Source organism: Limulus polyphemus, unplaced genomic scaffold, assembly GCF_000517525.1.
Source record: "Limulus polyphemus unplaced genomic scaffold, Limulus_polyphemus-2.1.2 Scaffold3839, whole genome shotgun sequence".
In the NCBI taxonomy this organism is placed as follows: Eukaryota; Metazoa; Arthropoda; class Merostomata; order Xiphosura; family Limulidae; genus Limulus; species Limulus polyphemus.
The window spans coordinates 13,660-38,196 of NW_013669449.1; the positions used below are offsets into that span (position 1 = coordinate 13,660).

At 35.5% G+C, this 24,537-nt stretch overlaps 1 protein-coding gene across 1 annotated transcript in view; it reads left to right on the top strand.

The window, feature by feature from the left end:
• LOC106470134 (transmembrane protein 132C-like) overlaps nt 1-24,537 on the top strand; it is a 51,923-nt gene that overhangs the window by 5,773 nt on the left and 21,613 nt on the right. The window contains exons 2-3 of the mRNA XM_022398717.1: nt 12,449-13,316; nt 18,038-18,196. Coding sequence (XP_022254425.1) covers nt 12,449-13,316; nt 18,038-18,196 — 1,027 coding nt within the window. The remainder of the gene's footprint in view (nt 1-12,448; nt 13,317-18,037; nt 18,197-24,537) is intronic.

Genomic DNA, 24,537 nt, shown 5'->3' on the forward strand with positions numbered 1-24,537 from the left:
GTCTGGTAAGTCTTATCTTAGTTATAGTTTATTAAGACAGCAACTTGTCTCGGAAATCTTCTCTTGTTATAGTTTATTAAGCAGCAACTTGTCTCGGGAATCTTCTCTTGTTACAGTTTATTAAGCAGCAACTTGTTTTGGTAATCTTCTCTTGTTACAGTTTATTAAGCAGCAACTTGTTTTGGTAATCTTTTTGTTATAGTTTATTAAGCAGCAACTTGTCTCGGAAATCTTCTCTTGTTATAGTTTATTAAGCAGCAACTTGTCTCGGGAATCTTCTCTTGTTATAGTTTATTAAGCAGCAACTTGTCATGGGAGTTTTCTTTTGTTATAGTTTATAAAAGAGCAGCTTGTCATAGGAATTTTATAGTTTATAGTTAATAAAACAGTAATTTATCATTGGAGTACTTTCTTGAGTCATTATTTTAAGAATGTGAACAAGTCATGCAAATTTTTTTATACACTATTATTATATTGTAGTACTGGATTGTAGTATGTGTTTGCTACATCCTTAGTTAAGAGGCAAATTGTTTCCAAAATTATTGTTTTACAGAATACTCAGCTTGGATTCAGGAATTCCTTCAAATAATATGGGAACTTTCTCTGTTTTGAGAGCATGCAAGTTTTTGTTAACCAATTGGAAATTATCTGACTCTCTTGTAGGGAAGATAACACACACAAGGTCCAGAAATAGAAAGATATCTTTTCTGTGGGTGAATAGGGTAAGGGTTATGACCAGTTACATCTTGGAGCTCAACTCCCACTTGAGACAGATCTTTAATATGAGGTTTGTTTTATATGCAGAATAGTAATGTAGGGAAAATGTTTGTGCCATGACCAAGTATTTTGGAATTGCAGAGGGTTTATCAGGTAAATTTTTGAATGCTCTAGTGATTACATATGTTTTATCATGTGGAGATGGCTTTCTCTATGAAATAAAGTCTATACAACCTGTAAGAGGAGGAGGTACGATTCTGGTGCTGGGGCTGAAATGTCGACAGGAAGGATGTCATATCCAGGTGAAGTCCTCTCCTGGAACTACAACTTAGGATGGAGAGCAAGGACTATCTGAGGTATTCAGAAGGTCTTTTACAGTTCTCCTCCTGTGGTTAAGGCCAGGCAGCATGGAAGCCTGAGTAACTGAGCATCATCTCAGTGGACCAAGACAGAGGGAAGCTGAGACCATATGGAGCAGTCTCTACAGGACTCCAAGATAATCATCAACCATAGTAGCAGAAACCTAATTCTGGTTCAGGCTGCTGCCTACAGGAGAGAGGAATGAGACACTGTTAATGGATGAGCTTCATCAGCATGAATTGTTTCTCCAGCAGATGAGATGGCAAGCTTTGATGGTTAGCATCACTGATGATCAGTGGAGTGGCAGGGAACTTATCTCTAATGGGTGGTGATCCATTTTCAAACAGTCTGAGGTGCAGTCAGCTGATGAAAACTGCAGACATGAGCTATTTTGTTAGCTGGTGGGACAGTTACCCCTGTTAGATGACAAATGACCCCTAATGAGAGAGGAGGAGATTCAGGAATGAAACAAGGAGCTTTTACAGGCAGGAAGGTGGCTAGCTACTGACCACAGCCTCAGAAGTGAGATGGTGTTGGTGGATAGCCACCACCATGAGCTGTTTCACTGGCAGATGCCTGAACTGGCTCTTGTGATGAAAATGCCAATCAGCGGTCCAAGTAGGAGCTTTTTCAAGAAGAAAGATACCCAGCCAGCAAGGAGAGAGGTGCAGTCAGTAAATGAGGCAGGAATAGATTGTGCAAAAGCTTAAGAGTTTAGACAGTAGGTAGATGAAATGCATCCAACAACTCATCAGTTGGCAATTTTGGGGATAAAAATTGATGCTTGTCTGTGTGTAGGGGTCCTGGAACTTGACTACTCAGTGGCTTCTCCATTGAACCAAACTGCCCAGTCCAAGGTGGACCATGGATCCACTAGGGAAAAGTCCATTTTAAAATCATTCAGGCTGTGGTAAAAGCAAGGCAGAACTCTCCTTCTGTGGCTGAAAGAGAAACAGGTCATATTCTGGAAAGAGCAGATTTGCGGACAGACAGTACTATTCCTGATATGAATCTTTATGGCCCAGAGCTTGATTCAGTCAAGTCATTGACGAGGAGTGACACTTCACAGTTGCAATGGTTGGCTTATATGCTGACAATGAACTTCTGCTTGCTTAGTGTGATAACAAGCTATAAATTACAATAGTCATTTGAGAAATCAATGATTGAAAGTGTTATGACCTCTTGGTTTTTCAGTGCCAGATCGACTTTTCATGAAAATTGCCATTGTTCGATTACCACTCAATTATCCCATGCTAGGACAGTTGTTTGGTGGAGACCCCTTGTGTTCCAAATGCCAAATTATTTTTCCTCATCAAGATTGAAAACCTTATTAGGATAGTTGCAGTTTTTTTAAACCAGTTATAGGCTTTCTTTGAAAAGGAATTACCCATACACTTCATTGTGTGACTTCTCTTTGGAAAGTAAGGGAGTTGTGTTCTACTTTAAAGTAGAGAGAAAATGAAGCAACTTTTCAGCACAATAAGTCTTATTTCACTGGAGTTGCTAATGTTTACCTTCCTGTGAAGCCATGCAACCTGAGTGGATCAACAGTATATGGTTGGTAGCTGGTAGGAACATCATCCATTTACTGTGATCTAGTATATTTAGCAAGTGCTGGCAAAGGAGTGAATTGGTATACAAGGTATAGACAATGCAAATAACATCATTGATACATGGAATTTTTGGCTGAATATCTAGTTCATTTAAATTCAACCAGGAAGTGTTTATTTTGTGAGGCCTGCTGAACTGTTGCATTGTGCTACTCACAGATATTGGCACATTACTGAATTGTAAATACAGCCAGTTTATAGAAGTAGATGGTGAAGGTTACTAGGGTGGTGATGTACATGTCTGAGAGAAACTGTCAGAAGCTACTAGTATATGTGATGATGTGTAGATGTTGCAGTATTATCTGTATGTAAATACACATTTGCTGTTGTATGTATTCTAAATGTACCATGCATATATATAAACCTACAGAGTCATTCATACGTTTTTCAATACAAATTGAATCAGTCACTGAAAGCATAACAGAGATCAAACTTGAGAATACGACAGTTTGATCTGAATGTTGTATAAAGTTATGAAGTTAATTGTGGGCATTACATGAAAAAATAGTGAGATTTTCTTTTATGATTACATCAATGTTTTGTTTGAATCAATCAGGTATTGGTTTTTTGGAAACAGATTGGAGTAATAGAAGGTTCACATTACACTTTCAGGAAAATACAGTTACACCTTGTTTTGTGAGCCTTGGCCAGGAACGTATCATTTGAATCAAGCTGGAGTAAGGTGAAGCAATGTAATGGAAAGTGAAATTCATAAATATTGTAACTGGCATATCAAATGTAAGCTCGATGACCCAGAATTTGTGTGATTACGATGGAATATTTTTGAACAGTAGATTGAAATGTTCCCAAAGTACCCTTTTTTTCAAATATTTTTTAAACATTCATTTTCAAAGCAAGGCAAGTCTCAGTTTATAAAAATTTGAACTGTGCAAGACTAATGGAGGCAAAAAGTAGCACTTTCCTTTGAAGTTAATAGATTCACCTCTGTGCTTAACTTGTATGTGAAGGAAATGCAGATGGAAATGAGAGGTTGGTATTATCATGTTTCAATGTTTGAAGTAACTAGGTCAACATCTGAGTAGTATTCAATCCAGTGTCAGTCACTTGTTGAGTAACTACATTACACTCTTCCCATTTCTTTCATGGTCGTGGGCTTTGTTGGTTTAACAACCACATTGCAGTGAAGGGAATGTGGTAGGGTTACTGGATAGCTATGGATTATCATCATGGCTGTGACAACTTCAGAGAGCACAGATAGTTTAGACAAGCTTGAGAATCGCGGATGTCTTCATCAACAGAAGTGTCCACGGGTAGTAGGTAATGTGTTGACAGGCAGATTAAGCATGAGCACATCTAACTCTGAAGACATTTAGTATGGCAAAAGTTTATTTCTAGTTTTCATAGTTTGGTCTTGATGGTATTTTTCAGAATGAAGTGTTTTTGCATCCAGGCCACCATGGCCTTAACTAACACTCTTGACCATGCTGCTCTAACTAATTGGAATTGTTTTTGACCCAGTATTTTGAATTCTGACTTTTCCTATTTAAGATCAAACCTCGAAAATCTTTTGGCTATCTTGATCATTCAATCTGGTATTTGGCTGAAATCTTATTTGTTGCTGATCAACCTCAAAATCTACAAAGTCATGGAAGGAGCCAATGGCGAAAATGTTTTATTTGATTTTAATGATATTGCCAAGTTTCCAGCATTGACTTTTATGCCTAGGGCTGGCCTGACATTTTTGTCATCAGAGCTGGTGGATGAGGATGTGGTGTTTGATGGCGCATCTGACATGCGGGCTCTGGTGACAAATATAATATATTTAGCCCTTCTAACTCTGTAGCATCTTATGACACCATGAGTTGTATCATTACTGGGTGTACCAACCATGGAGCCAGTGAGTACATGTTCAGATGAATCCATAATGCTGATGGAGATTCCTCTGGCAGACCCAGTGCCCCTTCAAATTAGGGAACAAATGAAAGGCCAGTAGACCAAAAGGTCCAAGAGCAATTCTTGCTCAAAATCCAAGTCTAATGATAGTTGTAAGGCTAAAAGTGCTGTGTTCCATAGAAGGATTTCACCAATAAAAATAGCAGGTGTGTTATGTGTGGACACCTCTTGTGGGATCATCTAATCTCATGGCTGGGAAAGAATTTCCCCCTACTAAAAGCCTCATGCAAAAGCCAGTGTGTGGGTAGAGCTGCATGTCTGGCTCTTAAACCTAGAAGACCATCAAGTCCATTTTTCAAGTGGTAGTAGCCACTGCAACTTTTTCAGTTCTAGATTCAGCAATAACTTCAGTCATTACGAACAGTACACTAGAGTATCAGCTTCATCATCTATAGTGGTGATCTTTACAGTGGCTCTGAAAGTGAAGGGTGAGGGGACTGAGCTCCCCACAAGCATCTGACCAAGATAAAAAAAAGCAACTCACATTAAATCAAATAAATTTAAAGTGCCACTGGTACGAACAGTCAGCAAGGTGGACAGAGGCTCAGGAATTTTGTAATTGTGAAGAAGACCATCTATTGAAGCATGGAGATCTGCCAAAACAGCTTGAGTGCATCAACTTTGGTGGAATGATCTAGTGCATACTCTAAAAGCTCTTGTTTGAGTTATAGAGATTGCTCACCAGACCGCTGTGGCATATCAGAAACCTCCTGCTTTGTTGGAGGATTTGCTGTTAAGGCTCCTCTAGGTAAGTAACTGCAACTTTGCACTTTAATTGTATATGAGGGTTGAATAATAATATACATGGTGTAGGTTTTATTTACTGTTGTAAAGTGTATATATGTGTAGAATTAAGGTTCTACTTTGTACATTTAAAGATTTTATTTGCATTTGTAAAGTGCATATATGTTTATGGGTTTTGTTTTATATTGTGTATGTATTTTTGTAATTATGTTAAGTTTTGAGAGGTTTTATGTACATGTGTAATTATTTTGTTGTGTTCAATTTGTTACTTTCATACAGGTGTTAATTTACTTATAATATTAAAAATCTGGTTTAATACCCGTGGTGGGCAGAGCAGAAATAGTCCATCGTGAAGTTTGGTGCTTAACAACAATCAAACCAATCTTTCCTATTAGCAAACTGAATAAGGGTTAGAGACAGTCATGCCCTATATAGGTTACTTTTCTTTTAAATTGGAGGATCTTTATGTTAACTAACTTTTAAAGCTTTTGGATTTAACTTTAACCCGTGAGTTTGGGTTAGATTAATTTGATTTAGATATTGAGTATGTTGATTGTTGTGTTAGATAGGTGGTTTATTGTTTAAAGATCTAGTTTAATTTACAGATTAGGGATCACACCAAGCTGATAGCAGTTTATTTATTAGGACTTCATTATTTTTATCAGTTCAACTTGCACCATTGGACAGTTGCCCTTGTTTTTGTTTTTATTATATTGTGATTGCGTTTTTGGGCATAAACATTTTTATACTTGAATTTTTATCAGTGTCAAATCTTTCTTCAAGCTGGTTCCCATTGTAGGTCGAAGAGATCATTATGCTATACAGTCTGTTATTCTCTAAACCTCCAGTTAGTGGGCCTAACTGACTGCTCTGCAGGAAAACCTTTTGTGTGGAAAATAACTACATAGCTTATAAAACAGCAATCACAGGAGTCTTCTCTCCAGTCATTACAATATACCCAAAAGGTCAAAATGTTTCCATTGTGGTTTGTTTCTAAACTGTCTAATGTAGTGTGGTTAATATATTATGTATACTGTTCTTTACTTTCACTAAGAAGTTTCAGTTGTAATACTGACTGCTTTGAATCATGTAATACACTGTGGACAACAGGTGAATGTCTGTTGTTTATGGAATATAAAGTAATTCTGTTCAATATTGATTTTAAAAATGAGACAATGTAATGATGGCCAACCTTTCATGTTACACAGAATGTTAGATAATGATGTTTAATACTAATGTTGTACAATATATAAAGTAGTAATGTCAAACTTTGATGTTACACAAACTACATTGTATTATTCATCTAACCCTGACTATAAAATAATAAAATCTATGAAAAATAATTGATCAAATTAGTATATAAGAAAACGAACTTCTATAAGATTGTGCCTTTAGATGTACATTACTACAATTTCATGAATGCTTATCAATACATACACAAATTGTAAAGCTTGTGGATCGCATGAGTAAATAACTGGTGCTTTTATGTATTTTTCTTTAAAGTTAGCCTAATGAAATCTGATTGGTTATAATTAATATTCATAATGCTGGTAAAAAATTTTTGGATTAATTTTTTTAAATTGTAGAAACTGTTTAGCATTGTTAGTTTAGTATATAGTTAGGACTAACCTAAATCTACTGAGCTGGTGAAACTTGTGAGATATTATTAGAATTACTGTATTGTTATGACAGCGGAATTCACATGACACTGGGAACATGCGTAGTGAATTTCTCGAATAATCAGGGAACTCTGCTAATGTTGGAGATGTCTCTTTGTTAGTATATAAGCCTGGCAGAGAAAAGCCAGTGGTAGAAGCGAACAGTAGCTACGGTGAGTTCTGTGTAATTTATGATTCAGTTAGTTTCGAGCTAATGAGCCATAAAGTGTGTGTTTTGCACTCATAGAGAGCGAAGTTATTGAGGTTGTGAATCGCTGTCATTTATAGCGTGTATTATAAAAGTTTAAAGTGACGAGAAACATTCTGACTGTGGAATTACTGTGTGCTAAAAACTTGTATCGAGAAAAAATAAACTGGTTTAATCAAGAAAGGACTTGTATCGCTGAAGTTCCTTTGAAAGAATTTCTACTGGAAATTAACAAACAAGCAGATACATAACAGTATAAATATCATTAACTCTGAAGGTATCTAATGATCATTCAAAACATTCTGATCACTGCTGGTTTTAGAGCTTTACCCAGTGGCTCAGCAGTTAGCTTAATGGATTAAAATTCTAAAAATTTGTGGTTTGATTCCTGTGTTGGGCACAGTGCTGATAGCCATTGTGCAGCTTTATGCTTTAACTTAAACAACAAAACATTTTAATTTTCTGTTGTATTGAGTTATGACATTAAGTACTTCTAGTAAGTATGTTGTGCAATATTAGATTAATTTGATCATAAATTTGAGTATGTATTTCTGGATGACAATTGTTTTTAATTAATTTAAATCCATCAATAAAGATCAACTGTGTTTAGATGGATAAATGGATCAAGCTTAATGTACAGAGAAAACAATAGAAGCCTTTATTGTTACAACAGTATATCTTGTTTACACATCCTGATCTGTTGAATTGTTAATAATGATCCTTATAGATTAACTTTTGTTTGATTTTTAATTTCATCATGTTCAAAATATCTTAACATTAAGAAGCTCCAGAAATAGATTGTGTAATCAATATGTTAGATTCGTGTGTGTTTACTAGTTCTCCTTATTTTTTTTGTCTGTTATTTTTATAAGATGAAGTTTTAAAGTGTGCAAAAGGAAAGCATGGAAATAATTTGTTTGTGAAAATCAATAAAGACAGCTGTTGAAATTCACAGATTTGAGAGAAGTAGAAAGCAAGCTGTTAAGAATCAAAGATAAACCATAACTAAATAATGTTGCTCCAACTTGATATACAGCAGAAACCAGTATACAATATGGTAATTACATCTTGCGTAGAGAGAACATTTAATGTGTAATCTGAATAGAAGCATTTAGTACAGTTTGGTTGAGAGGCAGAAAGGTGGCAAAAAAGACAAAGCATGCTCTGTGAAACATGGGACTCAAACTTCTATATTTATATGCTATCTGACCTTTGACCATGCAATCTCATACATTTTATAATTTCTCTCTATTTAGTTGGGAATATTTTATGTGACCCTTAACCTTACTGTGACCATTATCATTCATCTCTTGACCTTGTAATCCTTTGAACTATTTACATAGAGATTAACTGTGACTGTAACCTATGATCTAATGGTGATAAATTATTTATTGATAATGTTAAAGTCAGTGGTCAGGGCTGATTTGGTATCAGATATTTCATCAGATTAGCAAATAAACATAGCAAAATAAAACATGAAACTACCACTGCTATTTAAAATATATGTATGAGACAGCCTTCTTAAAGAAAGCTTTTGATCAATAATGGTTGTTAATCTTCATATGCCTAAAATTAACTTAGACTTCACCATCCTTTATAACACAGTAATGTCTAAAACCAAAATCAGGTGATAACTTTATAAAAATGTTCATCGAATACAGTCTTTATAAAGCCAAATTTTATGTAACTTAAATATCTAAAATGGTTAATCATAATTTTTTGTGAATATTTTGATGTGACCTTTCATACATCAAGGATAAAGTCTCAAAAGTACATTGAAGACTACCTCTTGGAGAGAAAACGATTACTTTTGTTTCATGATGAATCGAACATTTAAATTTACTATCAACTCCTCATAATTTTTCTACGTTTGCAAAATTATAATTTTCCTATACTGAAAATGTATTTCCAATAGGTACTTCCCTCCGCTCAAAAGATTAGCTTTTTCCATTTTGTGCTGCCCTCTATATGCAAATTTTTTATAACACATGCCACAAGCCTTCCGTACCTCTTATTGGAATCAAAGATTCCAATGTGTGTCTCATGCAAATCATCATGCGTCACCTCTCCACCAATAGGAGAGCAGTACAATCACGTGATGCATGTGACTCTCTCTATACACCTTTACGAAACTATCACAAGTTTGGCAGAAGGCAGAAGCATCAGAAGAATGTGGGGAGGAAGTGTGAGCGGAGGGAAGTACTTATTGGAAATACATTTTCAGTATAGGAAAGTTATAACTTCTGATACGGTACTTCCCTCTTCTCACAAGATTAGCTAGAATCCCACATTGATAAAGTGGAGGAACTGGTGTGAGAGAAGAACAGACATACCCCCCCCCCCATCCAAAAAAAGGAAATTCAAAGAAGGATACCCCTGGAGATGAGAACATCAGATCCAGAAATCTGAAGAGGGGAACTGCACCACTTCTGATCCAGGTTTACTTGTTGCCATGTATGGAATTGGAAGAACATGGCAGAAAAAGAAGGGAACACATCCAAATGAGAGAGAATATGGCAGGGAGTGATCCTACTGGGAAGAGAAATGATTTCCATCCCACAGGAAGAAGGTGGGTAAAAAAAGGATGAGTCCCATGGTGTCGAATGGCTAGGGCATGCTGGACCATACTTGGTAAATCAAGTCAAACTAAAACCTCGGTGGGTACCAACATCCATGCTAAGTTAGAATGAGGATCATATCATCTTCACCTCAAACCCCAGAATCGTGGAGGATAATAACACATCAATTCCAGGGCATGACACAGGATTAGCACTGAGCTAGGGAGCTGGGAATGGGATATCCAGCATCCTAGGGAAGTCCATCATATGCAGTGAACTCCCATGAATATGAAACTGGTCTAGAACATTGACAGAGACATCCCACATATCCTTACTGTGACCCTCAGGGATAATAGAGGGAGGAAGATAGACAACCTGAAACCTGTGTGAGGACTTGTGTTGATTGGTTCACCCTAAATCCAAAACCAGCTCGTGGGGTACTAACATCCACGTGAGGGTAGGATGAGGGCTCCCAATCGAAGGGGTGAACTGCATTTTGACATCTCACTTTGTGGTATATTAAACTCAATCCAGAGTATCATACACCATCTACACTGGCAGAACACCACTGTCTTACTCTGAGAATTGAATGGTTATAGCCACCTTTGGCTATAGCAGAGTGCCTCCATGGTTAACCACTCCAGCAGCTTGGAACTGGTAAGTGGTAAGGGCTCTCATACTCCACATTAAGAAAAGGGGGTAGATAGTGCGATGGAGAGCCTGGAGGAACGTTGACACACAAGACAGTGCAATTAGTGATCACAAAACCCTATTTTGATAAGCAGACCAATAAATTTATTCAACTGATGCATGGCAGGGAGGGGCAGCTATCTCATTCTGCTTTACCCATGCCATCCATGGGTAGTACAGTTCATGACAGGCATATTTATGAAGCAAATATTGCGAGGTTATTCACCTACAAGAAATCTTGTGAAACACTCCATCTCAAAAGTGAGCATGCGGAGCCGTGGAAGGAACATATGATTCAACATGGCATGTGCAGTGTGATTTAGAGTTAATGTGTACCTGATCAGGCACCACTCGCCATAGAGTGGGATTCGTAAGAAGAGAAATGAAGCAAGGGCCTCTAAAAGGAAAGAAAAGTATTAATATACTTATCTAGTCGAAGTCGCACAGAAGTGTGTAAAAACTACCATAGGTCAGGGACAAGAAACCGATGAGGAATAAACGGCGATAGAAGAAAGGGAGAAGAAAATATAGTCCACTTGCCACACTGAACAATAAGAGACGATGAAGATGAGAAGCCAGAGAAAGTAGTTGTCAAATGTGGGGAGAAGATACCTGGAACAAGGTCTGAGAGGACACATAAGAATCAGCAAATCAAGACAAAGGTCAAACCCAATTGGTGAGGACAGAAGGAGCAAGCCTACGAACTGAGGATGGGCAACCATGGAAGAAAGAAGTAGGAAGGGAAACCATGGATTGAAGCTGCTTAGGCAAAGCAATATTGAAGAGTATGTAGATAACATAGACGACTATTAGGATCAGGTTCATAGTAAGGTGGGAAAAGGAAGGAATCAGCAAGGGGGGGAGTACACCTTGTGCTGTAGAAGGAAAGAATGGGAAGCAAGGGTAAAACAAAGGCATGAGAATGGGAATGGAAGAATGCACTGGAAAATCAGAGAATGCCACCCCAAAAAGGTAAAACAGATCCCAACAACAGAATAACAAGAATTGAACAGTCTGAAAGAAAGTAAGCCAAAGCAAACCAATCTGTAGCTCATGGGGGCGAATCATGTTGACACTGTCAACTCAATTGGAAGGAAAAGTACAGCATGAACCCTAATATCCAGGGGAGGGGATGAAACATACCTGAAAAAATATAGTGAAAATTGCCATTTTAGGCCTAGCTGATTCTGCAGGCGGACAGGAGAATACACAGCAAAATCTGGTGATGAAAAGGCCGTCAAATCTTCACTTGAACGAATAAATTTGTATTGTTCGTGAGAAAGTGGGGCAATAGTAGAAGAAGGTGTGTGAACTATATAACAACCAATTACCCAAGGAACAATCGCAGGGAAATACATCAATTTGTCACCTCCACTCACAGCAACGGCAAAATGGTTGGAGGGACAGCACAGAATTCGTCATAAGTTGGTTGATAGATAAATACATTGTGCAAAAAAAATAAAAACTGGAAAGTAATTGAAAACAAATTTGTCAGCTGTATATGCAAATGAGTAGAAATCACAGTGGCTATAAAACTGTGAAAATTAAACCACCGTGGCAATAAACTGTTAAAGTTATGACGACAAAGAACATGAGAGTAAAATGCCTGAACACGAGCACTGTCAAACAAAAGGTGATAGTTCGGTAGAGGCATATAGATAGAGTCATATGTTTCATGTGATTTTACTGCTCTCCTATTGGTGGAGAGGTGATGCATGATGATTTACATGAGAGACACATTGGAATCTTTGATTCCAGTAGGGGTGTGTGGAAGGCTTGTGGCATGTGTTATAAAAAAGTTTGCATATAGAGGGCAGCACAAAATGGGAAAAGCTAATCTTGCGAGTGGAGGGAAGTACTGTATGGAAAATCTTAATTAGAAATAGAAGATTTGATAAATATATTTTTGTTCCTGGTCAAGGGTCTGTGTTACAAGTTCAAAACAATTTCCCAGTGGACAATCTTCATACTTAATTATTTTTTTTACAGAGTCCCAGGCTATAGTAGATGTCACACTAGAGAGTAGGGATGCAGGATTCTTTCTGAAACCAGGTCATTTAGTGGACAGTGGTCTGCAAAGTGGTATGACAAGTAAAAGTGAAAGATTTACCCTAATTCACCCTTCTTCCACTGTCACTGTGCGTGCATATTATGGGCCTTTTTCAGTAAAGCAGACAGTGATGCCTGCACTGATAATCCCAGCAGTAAATGAAAATTGGAACTCTAGTCAGGAAGACCTTGGAGGTGAATCTGAGAGAACCCCACTGCTGGCAGTGCCTTCTAGTGGTGACACAGATATTATTGCACATATTGTAACCCATGAAGTCCACCGAGATCAACCTGTACTTCGTGTATTGTTTCACAGCAGTCGGGTATCTGATCCCAAAACAAGACAAGACTCCCATAATATCCACAAGGGGACACTCTGTGTAGCATTATATGTGAGTTATCAGGAGAAGCGACTGATGGCAGTTTGCAGTCCAACAGCCAATCGTGATGGAGTCTGTCTAGGTGAGGTGGTTCTCCCTTGGGCATGGTGGCCACAACTTCAGTCTCAGCCTTGGAAAGTGATGAAGCCATACAAAGCTACTGTCCAAGTAGAATATGCTGTTCTTCAAAGCTGTTCTCTGGAATGCACTGCCAACTCTCTTCCAGTTACAGCACCACCTGGTGGCTCAAGCATATTTCTTGCTCATGTAGCATTATCTAACAGTCATGGAAGTTATGAAGAAGTAAAGAATGACGATGTTGTCCGAATATTTGTTCCACAAGGACCAGTGTATCCTCGTTCTAAGGTTTATGTTCCAGTGTACCTTCAGCCAAATCCAGTTTATCCCTTGTCAGTTTTTGTTATAAGGTAAGTTTCAACACAAAATATAATACTCATCCAACAGCTGCACAGTTTTTATGTGTAAAGACATAAAACTTATAAAATATGTATGCATGGATCAGCTAACTTGTACTGTTATTATATGATTTCTACTTTGAAGTGTCTAAATCACCAGCCTGTATTTGTAATAGAAACTTAATCTGCAGAAATTATATATGTGTTACAAGCAGTTAAAATTTTTGATGTGGAAGAAACCAACATGCATTTAATAAAACAAACACAACAGTTCTGTTCTTTTGTTATTGATCCTCTGTGGTATTGAGCTCAGAGAAGTATTTTACAGCAACTTAAGAAATGTGCTTATAAAAAAGATCACGTGTGAACTACATGAGGATAATATAAATATTTAATTCTCCTTCCAGCATGCAATTACAGTTCCGTATATTAAACAAAATATTACATTAAAAGTTTGAAGAGACTAATAATGCAAGGAAGTTATTGTAGGATTATGTCACACAGATCCAGATCTTTAACTACCTCTAAGAAAGGGTTGAAGAAGTTGTGGTCACACACAGCAGATCTCATTAGTGTGATTAAATTTAAGAGGTAACTTAAGTTGTGTCACACACAGATCTCATTAGTGTGATTAAATTTAAGAGGTAACTTAAGTTGTGTCACACACAGATCTCATTAGTGTGATTAGATTTAAGAAGTAACTTAAAAAGTTGTCACACACAGATCTCATTAGTGTGATTAAATTTAAGAAGTAACTTAAAACATTTTGTCACATGATATTAGCATAATTAAACTTAAGAAGTAACTGAAGTTGTGTTATACTAATCTTTGAATTGAACTAACCTTCAGAATTAGCTGAAGAAGTTGTGTCACACAGATATCATTAATTTAACTAACCTTAAAAAGTAGCTGAAAAAGTTATGTCACATAGGTCTCATTAGTTTGATTAAATTTAAGAAGTAGCTGAAAAAGTCGATTCTCTGACCATACTAGCTCTATTAAGCTTGAAAAGTAGGTGGAAAATAGTGTAACAAAGATATTATCAGAATAATTAAAATAGAGAAAGAAACTGTGTCACACAGATCTTGTTAATTTAACTAACCTTAAGGTATAGCCCAAGAAGCTGTCATACAGATCCTATTAGCATTATTAAATTTAAGATGTAGTTGAAGAATTTCTATTACACAGACTTTAACATTTTCATACACTGAAAATGTATATCCAATAGATACATACCTCTTGTCACATAATAGCTTTTCTCTACTTGTGCTGCCACTTGTATAGTTTTTGTACTCCTTGATGCTCCCACCTACCCCTTGTAATTTCCCATAGTGTAGCTGCACTGTAGCATGCAAATGAGCAGGCAAGGAACCAGACAAAATCCATGCATGTAGCCAGAGTGTGGTGATGGCAGGATGAAATATGGTGGACTGAGGTTGATGTAGAAGGGATCAGGAAACTGGAAGAGATATGGGAGGAGATGACTGAAGGAGGTTCAGGATCAGAAACCATGATGAAGCAGGCAAGGATTTGGCAATTAGACAGATTCGACATTGAAAATAGATGGATAGGAGGAAAAGCATAAAGGTAAAGATTGGTCCAATCCTGACTGAAGGAATCCACTGCCACAGCCAAATGTTGTTGAACTGGAGACCAGAAGAGGGACAGTTTGGTATTGAGATTGATGGCAAATGCACTCAGAAGAAGAGTACGAAACAGGGAGCAAAACCAAAATGCTTGAGAAGCAAGAGACCATTCCATAGGTAAAATTTTGTCAGGATGAGATAACTAACCTACTACAAGATACAGAGCACCCAGGATGTGACAAGCAAGAAGATAAACTTGCTGAGACTTGACCCAGAAAAGGAGATCCAACATCTGAAAGCATAGGGAATGGGATTGATGTGAGAGACAGCGGTACAATTGTCAGAAGGGATCATGACGAAATGGCTCCATACTAAAGGTAGAAAATGATCTAAGGCCTGAAAAACTGCAAAAAGTTGATTTGGAGGGAAGATTTGATCACCATCCAATGGCTGGAGATCTCCTGATAATCCAAATACACTCCCCAACCTGTAAGAAAAACATCTGTAAATAGGTGTAAGTTGGGATGAGTAGGAGGCAGAGGAATGCCAGCCACGGTGTTGTTTCTCTTGAGGCACCAAAGTGGACTTGTAGGGAAGGAGGGAGGATGATGGTAGAGTCCAAGGGATTCCAACCTAGATTCTATTGATCATGCAGCACCTACTGAAGACAACATATGTGCACAACCGCATGGTATGAGGGCTTCCATGGAAGCTCAAGTCTCCAAAAGAGAGAGAGAACCTCGCTCATAGGTAGAGAAGGAAAGGACTTGGCTCTGGAAACCAAGAGCTCTATAGATCTCAAACAAAGAGGAGAAGCCTGGGCCCTGCTAAAGTAGGTGTTGAAAAACACCCCCAAATGGATAAGATACTGTGTGAGGATGAGATAGAACTTCTTCAACTTGAAAAGCCATCCCTCATGAGCTACCTCCTATAGGAGGAAATGGGTATGATTGTGAGAGACTTGTTGTGAGGGAGCTGAAAGGAGCCAGTCATCCATATAATGATGGAACTACAAACCCTGAGTGTGAAGATAGTGGGCAAAGGCTCTGGCCACATGACAGAAGACATATGGTGCCAATGCCAGATTGAATGGTAAAGCCCAAAGCTGAGATACTTGACTCCCATGAACAAACCAAAGGTAAAATCTGGAGATGTGAAGGTAAACATCCAAGACATTGACCTTGGTCATCCAAAGACTTGGAGTGAATAATCAATGAAGGGTGAGGAAAGACTCCATGATGAACTGGGGGAGGACCATGAAGTAGTTGAGGTTGGAGAGATTGATGACAGAATGCCAAGCCCTGGTTTTCTTGGGAACCCCAAACAATTGGGAATAAAACCCCAGAGAAGTATGAAATACTTGTTCAGTAGCATCCTCGTGCAAAAGATTGTGAACTGGCTCAGAGAGGTGTTGGCATGAAATAGGATCCTGAGGAGAGGGGAAGGAAATGGGTTGTGAAGATAAAGGAGCAAAAAATCAAGGGAATAGTCCTTCTGTTTGAACCTAAAGAACCCAGATGTTTGTGGTGAACGAGCATCACAGGTGAACAAATCTGGGTAACTGTGCCTTCACACTGCCATAACCTACAGGATAGTCATCGACAAAACTGACATCAGAAAACACAATGATAGGCAATTTAGTGACTCCCCACAGAAACCCGGGAAGATGCACCAGTAGTTGAGAGGATACAGGGGGCAAGACACAGGAATAGGTGTAGGAAAGGTTTGGGAAAGACAAGAAACAAGGAACATACATGGTTCCTTTGTTGTTGGGATCTCCTTGACAGAGATGCCCTCTCATGTCTGTCTACCAGCTTCCTATTTGTGAGACATTTATCTGGCCACCTTTTCACGACAGTCTATTTTAGGGGATCTTCCTCATACTGTGGAGTCTGCATGTCAACTTCCCAAGGGATAAGGCCAAGGAAGATAAGTGTGCTAACTTGGAAAAGGGACATGTATCTGCTAAAACCCCTCAGGGGAATGATGGCTAGTCTTGGATGGAAAGGAAATAACAGAAGATAATGATGAGAGTGTATGAAAATGGGAAACTGAGCTGGGGAAAACCTTAGGGTAGTCTCAGAGTCAGAAGCCCAAGCTTGAGTTTCAAAGGTCTGAGAATCTAAAATTCTAACCTGTGATAAGCCAAGGCATAGGAGTCAGACAAATGTGGGGGTTGAGGCATGCTGGCACCCGAAAGTAATTGGGCAACAAACTGTTCAGCATGTACATGAATATCAGGAGAGGGGTGAACCAAATATTCTGATAATGGTGCAGAATGAAGGATGGAGGGGAGGAATCATAAGACAGGGTTAAGAGACAAGTCAAGAAAAGCTATGGTGTGAGTAGAGGTAAGTTATTGTATCAGAACTCATTAGTTTGAATAACCTTAAGAAGTAGCTGAAGAAGACGTGCCACACAGATTTTCTTACCATATATAAGCTTTAAAAATATGCAAACAAGTTGTGTCACTCAGGTTTTATTACTTTAATAACTTGAATTAGCTGAAGAAGTTGTCATATAGATCTTATTAGTTCAATTAAACTAGATAATTAGCTGAAGAAATAGTGTCACAACTCTCATTAATTTGATTAAAGTTAAGGAGAAGTTAATTAAAGTTAACTGAAGAAGTGGTGTCAAACAGATCTTATTAGCTCAACTAACCTTAAAAAGTAACTGAAACAGTTGTGTCACTGATATGATTAGCTTGAATAAACTTAAGAAGTTGACAGTTTTTTTATATATATTTAGAACTAGATTCATAAAAATGATTAGACAGATTTTGAAAATGTAAAATGCAACATTAATGTAGTAAAATCTAATTTTACTGTGTGTTTTGACATTAATAATAAAAAATTATAGCATTAGTAATTTCTTAAGAATCTAGTATCTCATTTACGATCATATATTTTCTGTATTGATATTTTTTGAATGCCTAAGTAAGAAAGAATTAAACCATAAGCATAAGTCAAAGCAGTGTCAGTCTTATGATAAATTGAGTTAAATGAAATTTTCCTTTTGCAGAACTATATATAGGTTTTCAGTATTATGGCTGTCAGCACACTATACCTTCAGAACATTTGTGTGTTTTCTTTTATCGTAGCATCTTCCAGTTGTTTAACTTCAAATACATAACTTTCTTACCAGGGCTCGAGTAAGAAGCGGCCTTCGGATTTTGGGTGCTCAGGAAGCCCCTCTCTCCAGATGGCGCATTTCTGTGGACTTAAACACAAAGCAGACAGTTGCCACAGTGAAAGCATATATCAAAGATTCTTCACAGTATGAATATGATGTAAAAAGCACAAGGTGAGCTAAAGTCAAGAGTGACGACCCAAACATTAGCTTGATAAAGAATTATGGTTTATCATAAAAAGTACACAAAATAAAATTGGCCTAAAAACTGAGTGATAGCCCAAGCTAGGAGCAGTAGCTTGATAAAGAATTGTGGTTTCTAATAAAGAGTTCACAAAATAATACATAAAATAACAGTGAATGATGTGACTTGCCAAACAAGTTGTTCATTTTGATAATCGATAAAATTTGATGTTTGTAAACCATAATATCATTGTGTTGAACCTTTAACCTTTATTTGTTTCGTTATGAACAGTGCCATCACATTGAACTGTTTTAAACCTTTAATCTTTATTTGTTCCTATATGAACAGTGCCATCACATTGAACTGTTTTAAACCTTTAATCTTTATTTGTTCCTATATGAACAGTGCCATCAAATTGAACTGTTTTACACCTTTAACCTTTATTTGTTCCTATATGAACAGTGCAGTTCAATGTGATGGCACTGTTCATATAGGAACAAAAAAAGGTTAAAGGTTTAAAGTTCAGTTCAATGTGATGGCACTGTTCATATAGAAACAAATAAAGGTTAAAGGTGTAAAACAGTTCAATGTGATGGCACTGTTCATATAGGAACAAATAAAGGTTTAAAGTTTAAAACAGTTCAATGTGATGAGAAGCTGGGCATATCACTTGACACTATTAATACAAAAAGAAACAAGGATGAAGGCACACAACAAAACTTACATAATCACTATATGAACCAGTATATAAAGCACTTTCAACTAAAACTAGATCATCACTAGATGTATCACTGTATATAATAGTTTCAACTAACCATCAAATATCATTAGAAGTATAGATGTATCACTGTAGACAAAAGTTTCAACTAAACTTATACAGCTGAGTGTGATGATATTGTTGGAAATGAAGGGATAAAGGTTTAAAGTTAGCAGTCTCTAACATGAAAAGATGGTTAGATGGTTTAAAACTGAGTCTTCGATTTTCGTAGAACGACCTATAGAAGGTTTCACACAATATACATGTATAAACACTATTTGTATACGGTAACGCAGGTGGCATATCACTGCACACAATAGGGGTGAAACCACAAATGCCATATTTAGCATCTATATACATGAAGCATGGCAAATTACCAAATATTCATCTGTGTAAAACCTTAGATTGACTTATGGCTGTATCACAGCCCTTCTCCAGAAAGGATATTTGTTGTTAGACGTAGAACCAAAGGACCTGTCATTTAGAACAAGATGCTTGAAAGCTACTTTTCAGCTTAATCTGTAGCATTTCTCTTATTCAGTAAATGAAAGCTATAACCATGAAAGAAACCCCTTTGACACAAAATGTCATTGCATAAGAAAACGACCAGAATGCCCTGATGGTGATAGGGACAATCTTTAAGCTAGTTAAGACTGGTGAGAGTATAATGTCTCGTCAAGTCTTTTCAAACTCTGTCACACTTTATATAATTGCACTATTAATGTGAAGCACTGTTAGCTTTGAAATTTGTATTTTCTGGTTAATCTAGACATTGATATCTTTTATTACACCAGTGACAACAGTTTTAGTTGCAGAGTCAGGCAATTAAAGGTTTTTTGTGAGGGATGATTAAATGAATTCCAAGCAGGATTCTTGAATGAGGATGCATTTTCAATACAATAGGAACCTCTTCTGATCAGCTAATCAGATAGCCGGTGATGATAATATCAAGGTCTATCATCTTAAAAACACAAACAAATTTGCACAAATTTTCAGAATTTCTGCTCAATTCATTTATCTAGGACCCCTGTCGCTGTCAGATTTTTAAAATTATATACATATATATATATAATATATATATGTTCTTTTTTGCCAATTGTTGAAATAAATGACTTTTACTTATATTTCTTAATAGTATAAATATATACTATGTTGATGTTGGGCTTAGGATTCTTCTACAGTAATAAATTTTAATTCAGAACAAGTTAAACGTATGTACAACAAAGTCTTTACACTATAGAGATTATAGGCAAATCATAAACACTATTTATATAGTTTTCTTCTTCTTGTCAAAAGTCCACTTAGGCCTATTCAATTACTTTAGAATTTCAGTTGACAAGTTGAACTATCTTCTTTATATTACTATCATACTAGTATTCTGTGTGTGATTCACTTACAGTTGTGGAATCATTACGGTAGCTTTTCACAACATAAATTATCATAAGGTGCTATAACTATTTTTCCACACTGTAATTACAATTTTCAAACAAAGATACATAGTGTTACTTGTTTGTAGGAATTTCTACTAATATGACTCAACGTAGTTGGTAAGTTAGATACCTTGAAATATTCAATGAAAGGGTAGGATATACTTATTTTTTGTGAAGAATAGCCACATTAACTGAAAACACAAGTTTCACAAACCATTACCTACGTACAAGTCACAGTAACATTTTGTAACTCAGATCAACATAATCAAAAAATGGTTAGACAATCATATCTATCTACTAATACAGTTACAATTCACAACAATGACCTGATCCTAGGTCCAGTAACTAAGAGTTCTTTAGTAATAAGCCATTTTAGTTCTTAGTTCCACACTGACTATAAAAAAATCATAAAAGTTGAAGGATCTTCCATTCATTACTCAAATGCATCAAAGAAATGCAAGTGTCAAATTTAAACTTGAAAATCTATCCAGCTGGCCAATCCTTGGTTTATTAGTTCACGGTTGATGAAATTAACCTATTACGAACAACAAGAGAAAATGGTGAGTGAAGAAACTATACATTATATAAAGCTGTATTTACACAATTTCAATAAAGTTTAGATTTTCAGAACTATATCTGTTAAACAAGCTAATTAACAATATCTTTCAACCTGTCTTTTTGTTTTAGTCTCCCACCTATCTTCATAAGCATAACCTAGTTTGTTTTAGTAGCTTCAAAGGGAATACAATTATCTAACTTACAAGTAAAACCCTTTATTCACTTGGACATAGTATAGTTATTTGGTCAGAAATGTTATTTCTCTCACAGAAAACTTAAGCAGAATCAATTTTAACCAATTCACTTTAGAAATAGCTAAAAGCAATAAAACATCCAAACACTTAAAAATATGGTCTTTCATTCTAGTAAATTCTTTCATAATGGATTTTGTCAGGATTTTTCATTTCTGTTGTTGCCACATATTGGAATAAAAGCAAATATTGACACAGTATTATATACAGGCTTTTTAAGTAATTCTTAAAATAAAAATAAATACTTGTTACAAATTTTGAATTCAAATAAAATATACATGTAATTTTTAACAGTTAATAGATTTATTACTTTCTACATGATCTGAAATGCAAGTACCTAAATTGTTTGAAATTTAGCCTCCTCATAATTTTGCAGCTATGACTATGATAAAACTACAGTTCCAACAAAATGAAACTAATATTAACTAGTAAATCATTTCTATTTGTAATACATATGGTTTCTTGTAGCTAATGAAATCTTGCAAGCTTAATTTCAACATGAAGTTTAAATTGTTAAATATATCTTTAGACTTATATTTGTTTTACAGTGATTCCAAAGTAAAAAAGTGTTCAAAGAAAATGATATGAAAACAAAACTTATGCTACAAAATAAAAGTTTTGTGGTAGCCTTATGGTATACTATTAGGTCTTAAAGCAGTTTTTTTAATATGTCAATCTTCTGCCAGTCATAATGATTCCTGTGCCAATCTGTTAGGTTTTTCCTTACTTTATTGCCTGCTGTAAAACATTTCAAATACAATTTTCTGCTATTTATATATTCTAGTGCCAGTTATAAGTTTTTGTAGTGCAATCTTTATATTTATTACTCAAGGCTAGTGTGTTTCAGTAAATGTTTTACTAAGGTTAAGTTTAATGCCTTTAGTTTCAGGAAAAAAACTGTCACTTAATGTTAACAGAAATGAATGAAAAAACGTTTTTACCAGTAGCATGTGTCATGACAAGACTGTTTGGTTTAAATATTAGTGATTAATTTAGATTTGTGAATGAATACTTTATTATTTTTAAGTTTTGTTATAATAAGAGTTAAAAGCAGATAAATGTAGAAGGTTTTGTTAATAACTAATTGGTGTTGAGAATATAGAAAGTGGCCAGACGACTATGTAATAAAAATATAAATAGCGTGAGACAAGCGGGAAGCAGCAAACAGACAACAATAGACAGATAATAGCAAAACAGAATATAGCTGTGTGAAGTTAAGTACCGTAGAAGTGATAGGCCTAAAGATTAAAATAGGCCTAACTTTTAATATGTCAGAGCGAAACTAACAATATAAAAAAAAGTTAAGAAGGATAATTTTATTCCGTCAAAGCTTTGTTCTAAAGTAACTGAATCAGCCTGGGTACCCTTTGATAAAAGGAACAGAGGATCTTCAGAAGAAAGAAGACCAAACAAATTACAGTAACTTGCAATTTCTAAATCATTTGTATGGATTTCTAAACGGACTATTTATAATAACGATGTGAAGGAAATATCTCTTCATACATGAAAATGAAAAGATATTTTCAGTTAAATATGATGTTCATTAATACCCGAGACTCATATACTGGAGGTCATATTAAAAGATTATCTGGTGCAGTTTTGAAGGTTATCTCATGGTTATGAACACATCTATATACTAGAACTTATCTTATGGTTGTGAAATGTATTATATACTATACATTATGAACTATGATCTAAATGCCATAGATTACAGATATTTAATTTCTACAAATAATGCTCTATTTACTGAAGGTTGTTAATCATATCCTATACTCTGAATGAAAGTTTAATACAAATGAAAAAAAACTTTCATATATTTATACACATATAGGTGCATTTCAAATGCAGTTGATCAGACAGCAAAGAGTTATTGTGCAAATATAATCTATCAAGAGTGTCAACAAAATAAGGGGTTTCATCAAAAGAGAAAAAATACACAATTTCCATTGTAAACTTTATCACTGGGGCTTATTTAATATCATACAATTAGATATTTCCTCATGTATGTAAAGTTTCAAAGAATACACTGATTATTATGCCTGAAAACCTTAATTAACAATTTTAAAAAAATTGCTAGGCAGTCACAAACACAGCCTTTGTATATCATACATATACATGACAATATAAAAGATAAAAACTGCTTTCAGGATTCCACTGTAAACATATAAGCAGAAGTCATATACAAGGAGCATTCCCTGATTGACACACAACTGATCTGTCAGATACATTTCACACGACATTCTCTACCTTAAAGAGTGAGGAAAAAAGTATTAAACAGGTACAGAGCAGAAAAAACTGAACCAGTTGAGAAACTACATAAATTCTACCATCTAAAAATATTACCTAACCTATTAATTTTTAGTAAAAATTCCTTCACCATAAGGTTAATAAGTAAAATCTTTATCTATTAAAGAAAAATGTAATCTCAAGATATCTTAGGTAAAACTTTGATTATTTTAAAATGTTATTTTCTTTGTTTACTTTTTGGGGAAAATTGGATCAACAATCTGAAGGTTAAGATTATGAGAGGCCAGATTTTAATATCAAAATTTTATTTAAAAAATAGATAGAAGTGTACTAACAACCTAACAAACAACTATCTTAATATTATGTGAAGCAGTAACTAAATTGCAACATAAAATTGTGAGAACTTATTACAGTATCACAATTACAATTTTGGACCACTGATACACTGATGAGCATTCTTGCAATTAATAAACCAAGGTCCATTTCTCATCACAGATATAAAAAAAAAATATTTCTACAAGTTTTTAAGATATCTATTTTGCAGTTAGAAGCTGACAACACATTTCATTTCTGGAGGCAAAAACCATTATTATAGTCTATAGCATTTTCAAGAAGTTAACTATTTAAGTTAACTAGATTATCATTACATATTTTGGTCAAAATAAATATATCTAACTACCCTTCTTTTTTTTTTTAAACAAAGAAAAAGTGATTATCATGTTTGAACAAAAACTGTCGGTTGAACAGTTAATCTTTAATTTAGTTTTACCTGTAGTATAGAAAATAATGTGAAGAGCAATGTATATCTTTTATCACTTCAGTGGAATTTCTAGTGAACTAAATATATGTATAAAACATAATATTAAATTTAAAATAATGAAAGAAATATTAAAACAAATGAATCAAAGTAAAAGAATTAATCTTTTAACTTAACAAAATCAATTCATTTTTGAAATATGTAATTGTGTTTGAAGTTTTTAGCATTATAAGTCTTCAGACTTACCAATGAATCACTGAGTACATGGTTGGGGTTTCAATATCAGATAGCCCACTGTGTAGCTTTGTGCTGAAAAACAAACAAAATCTTT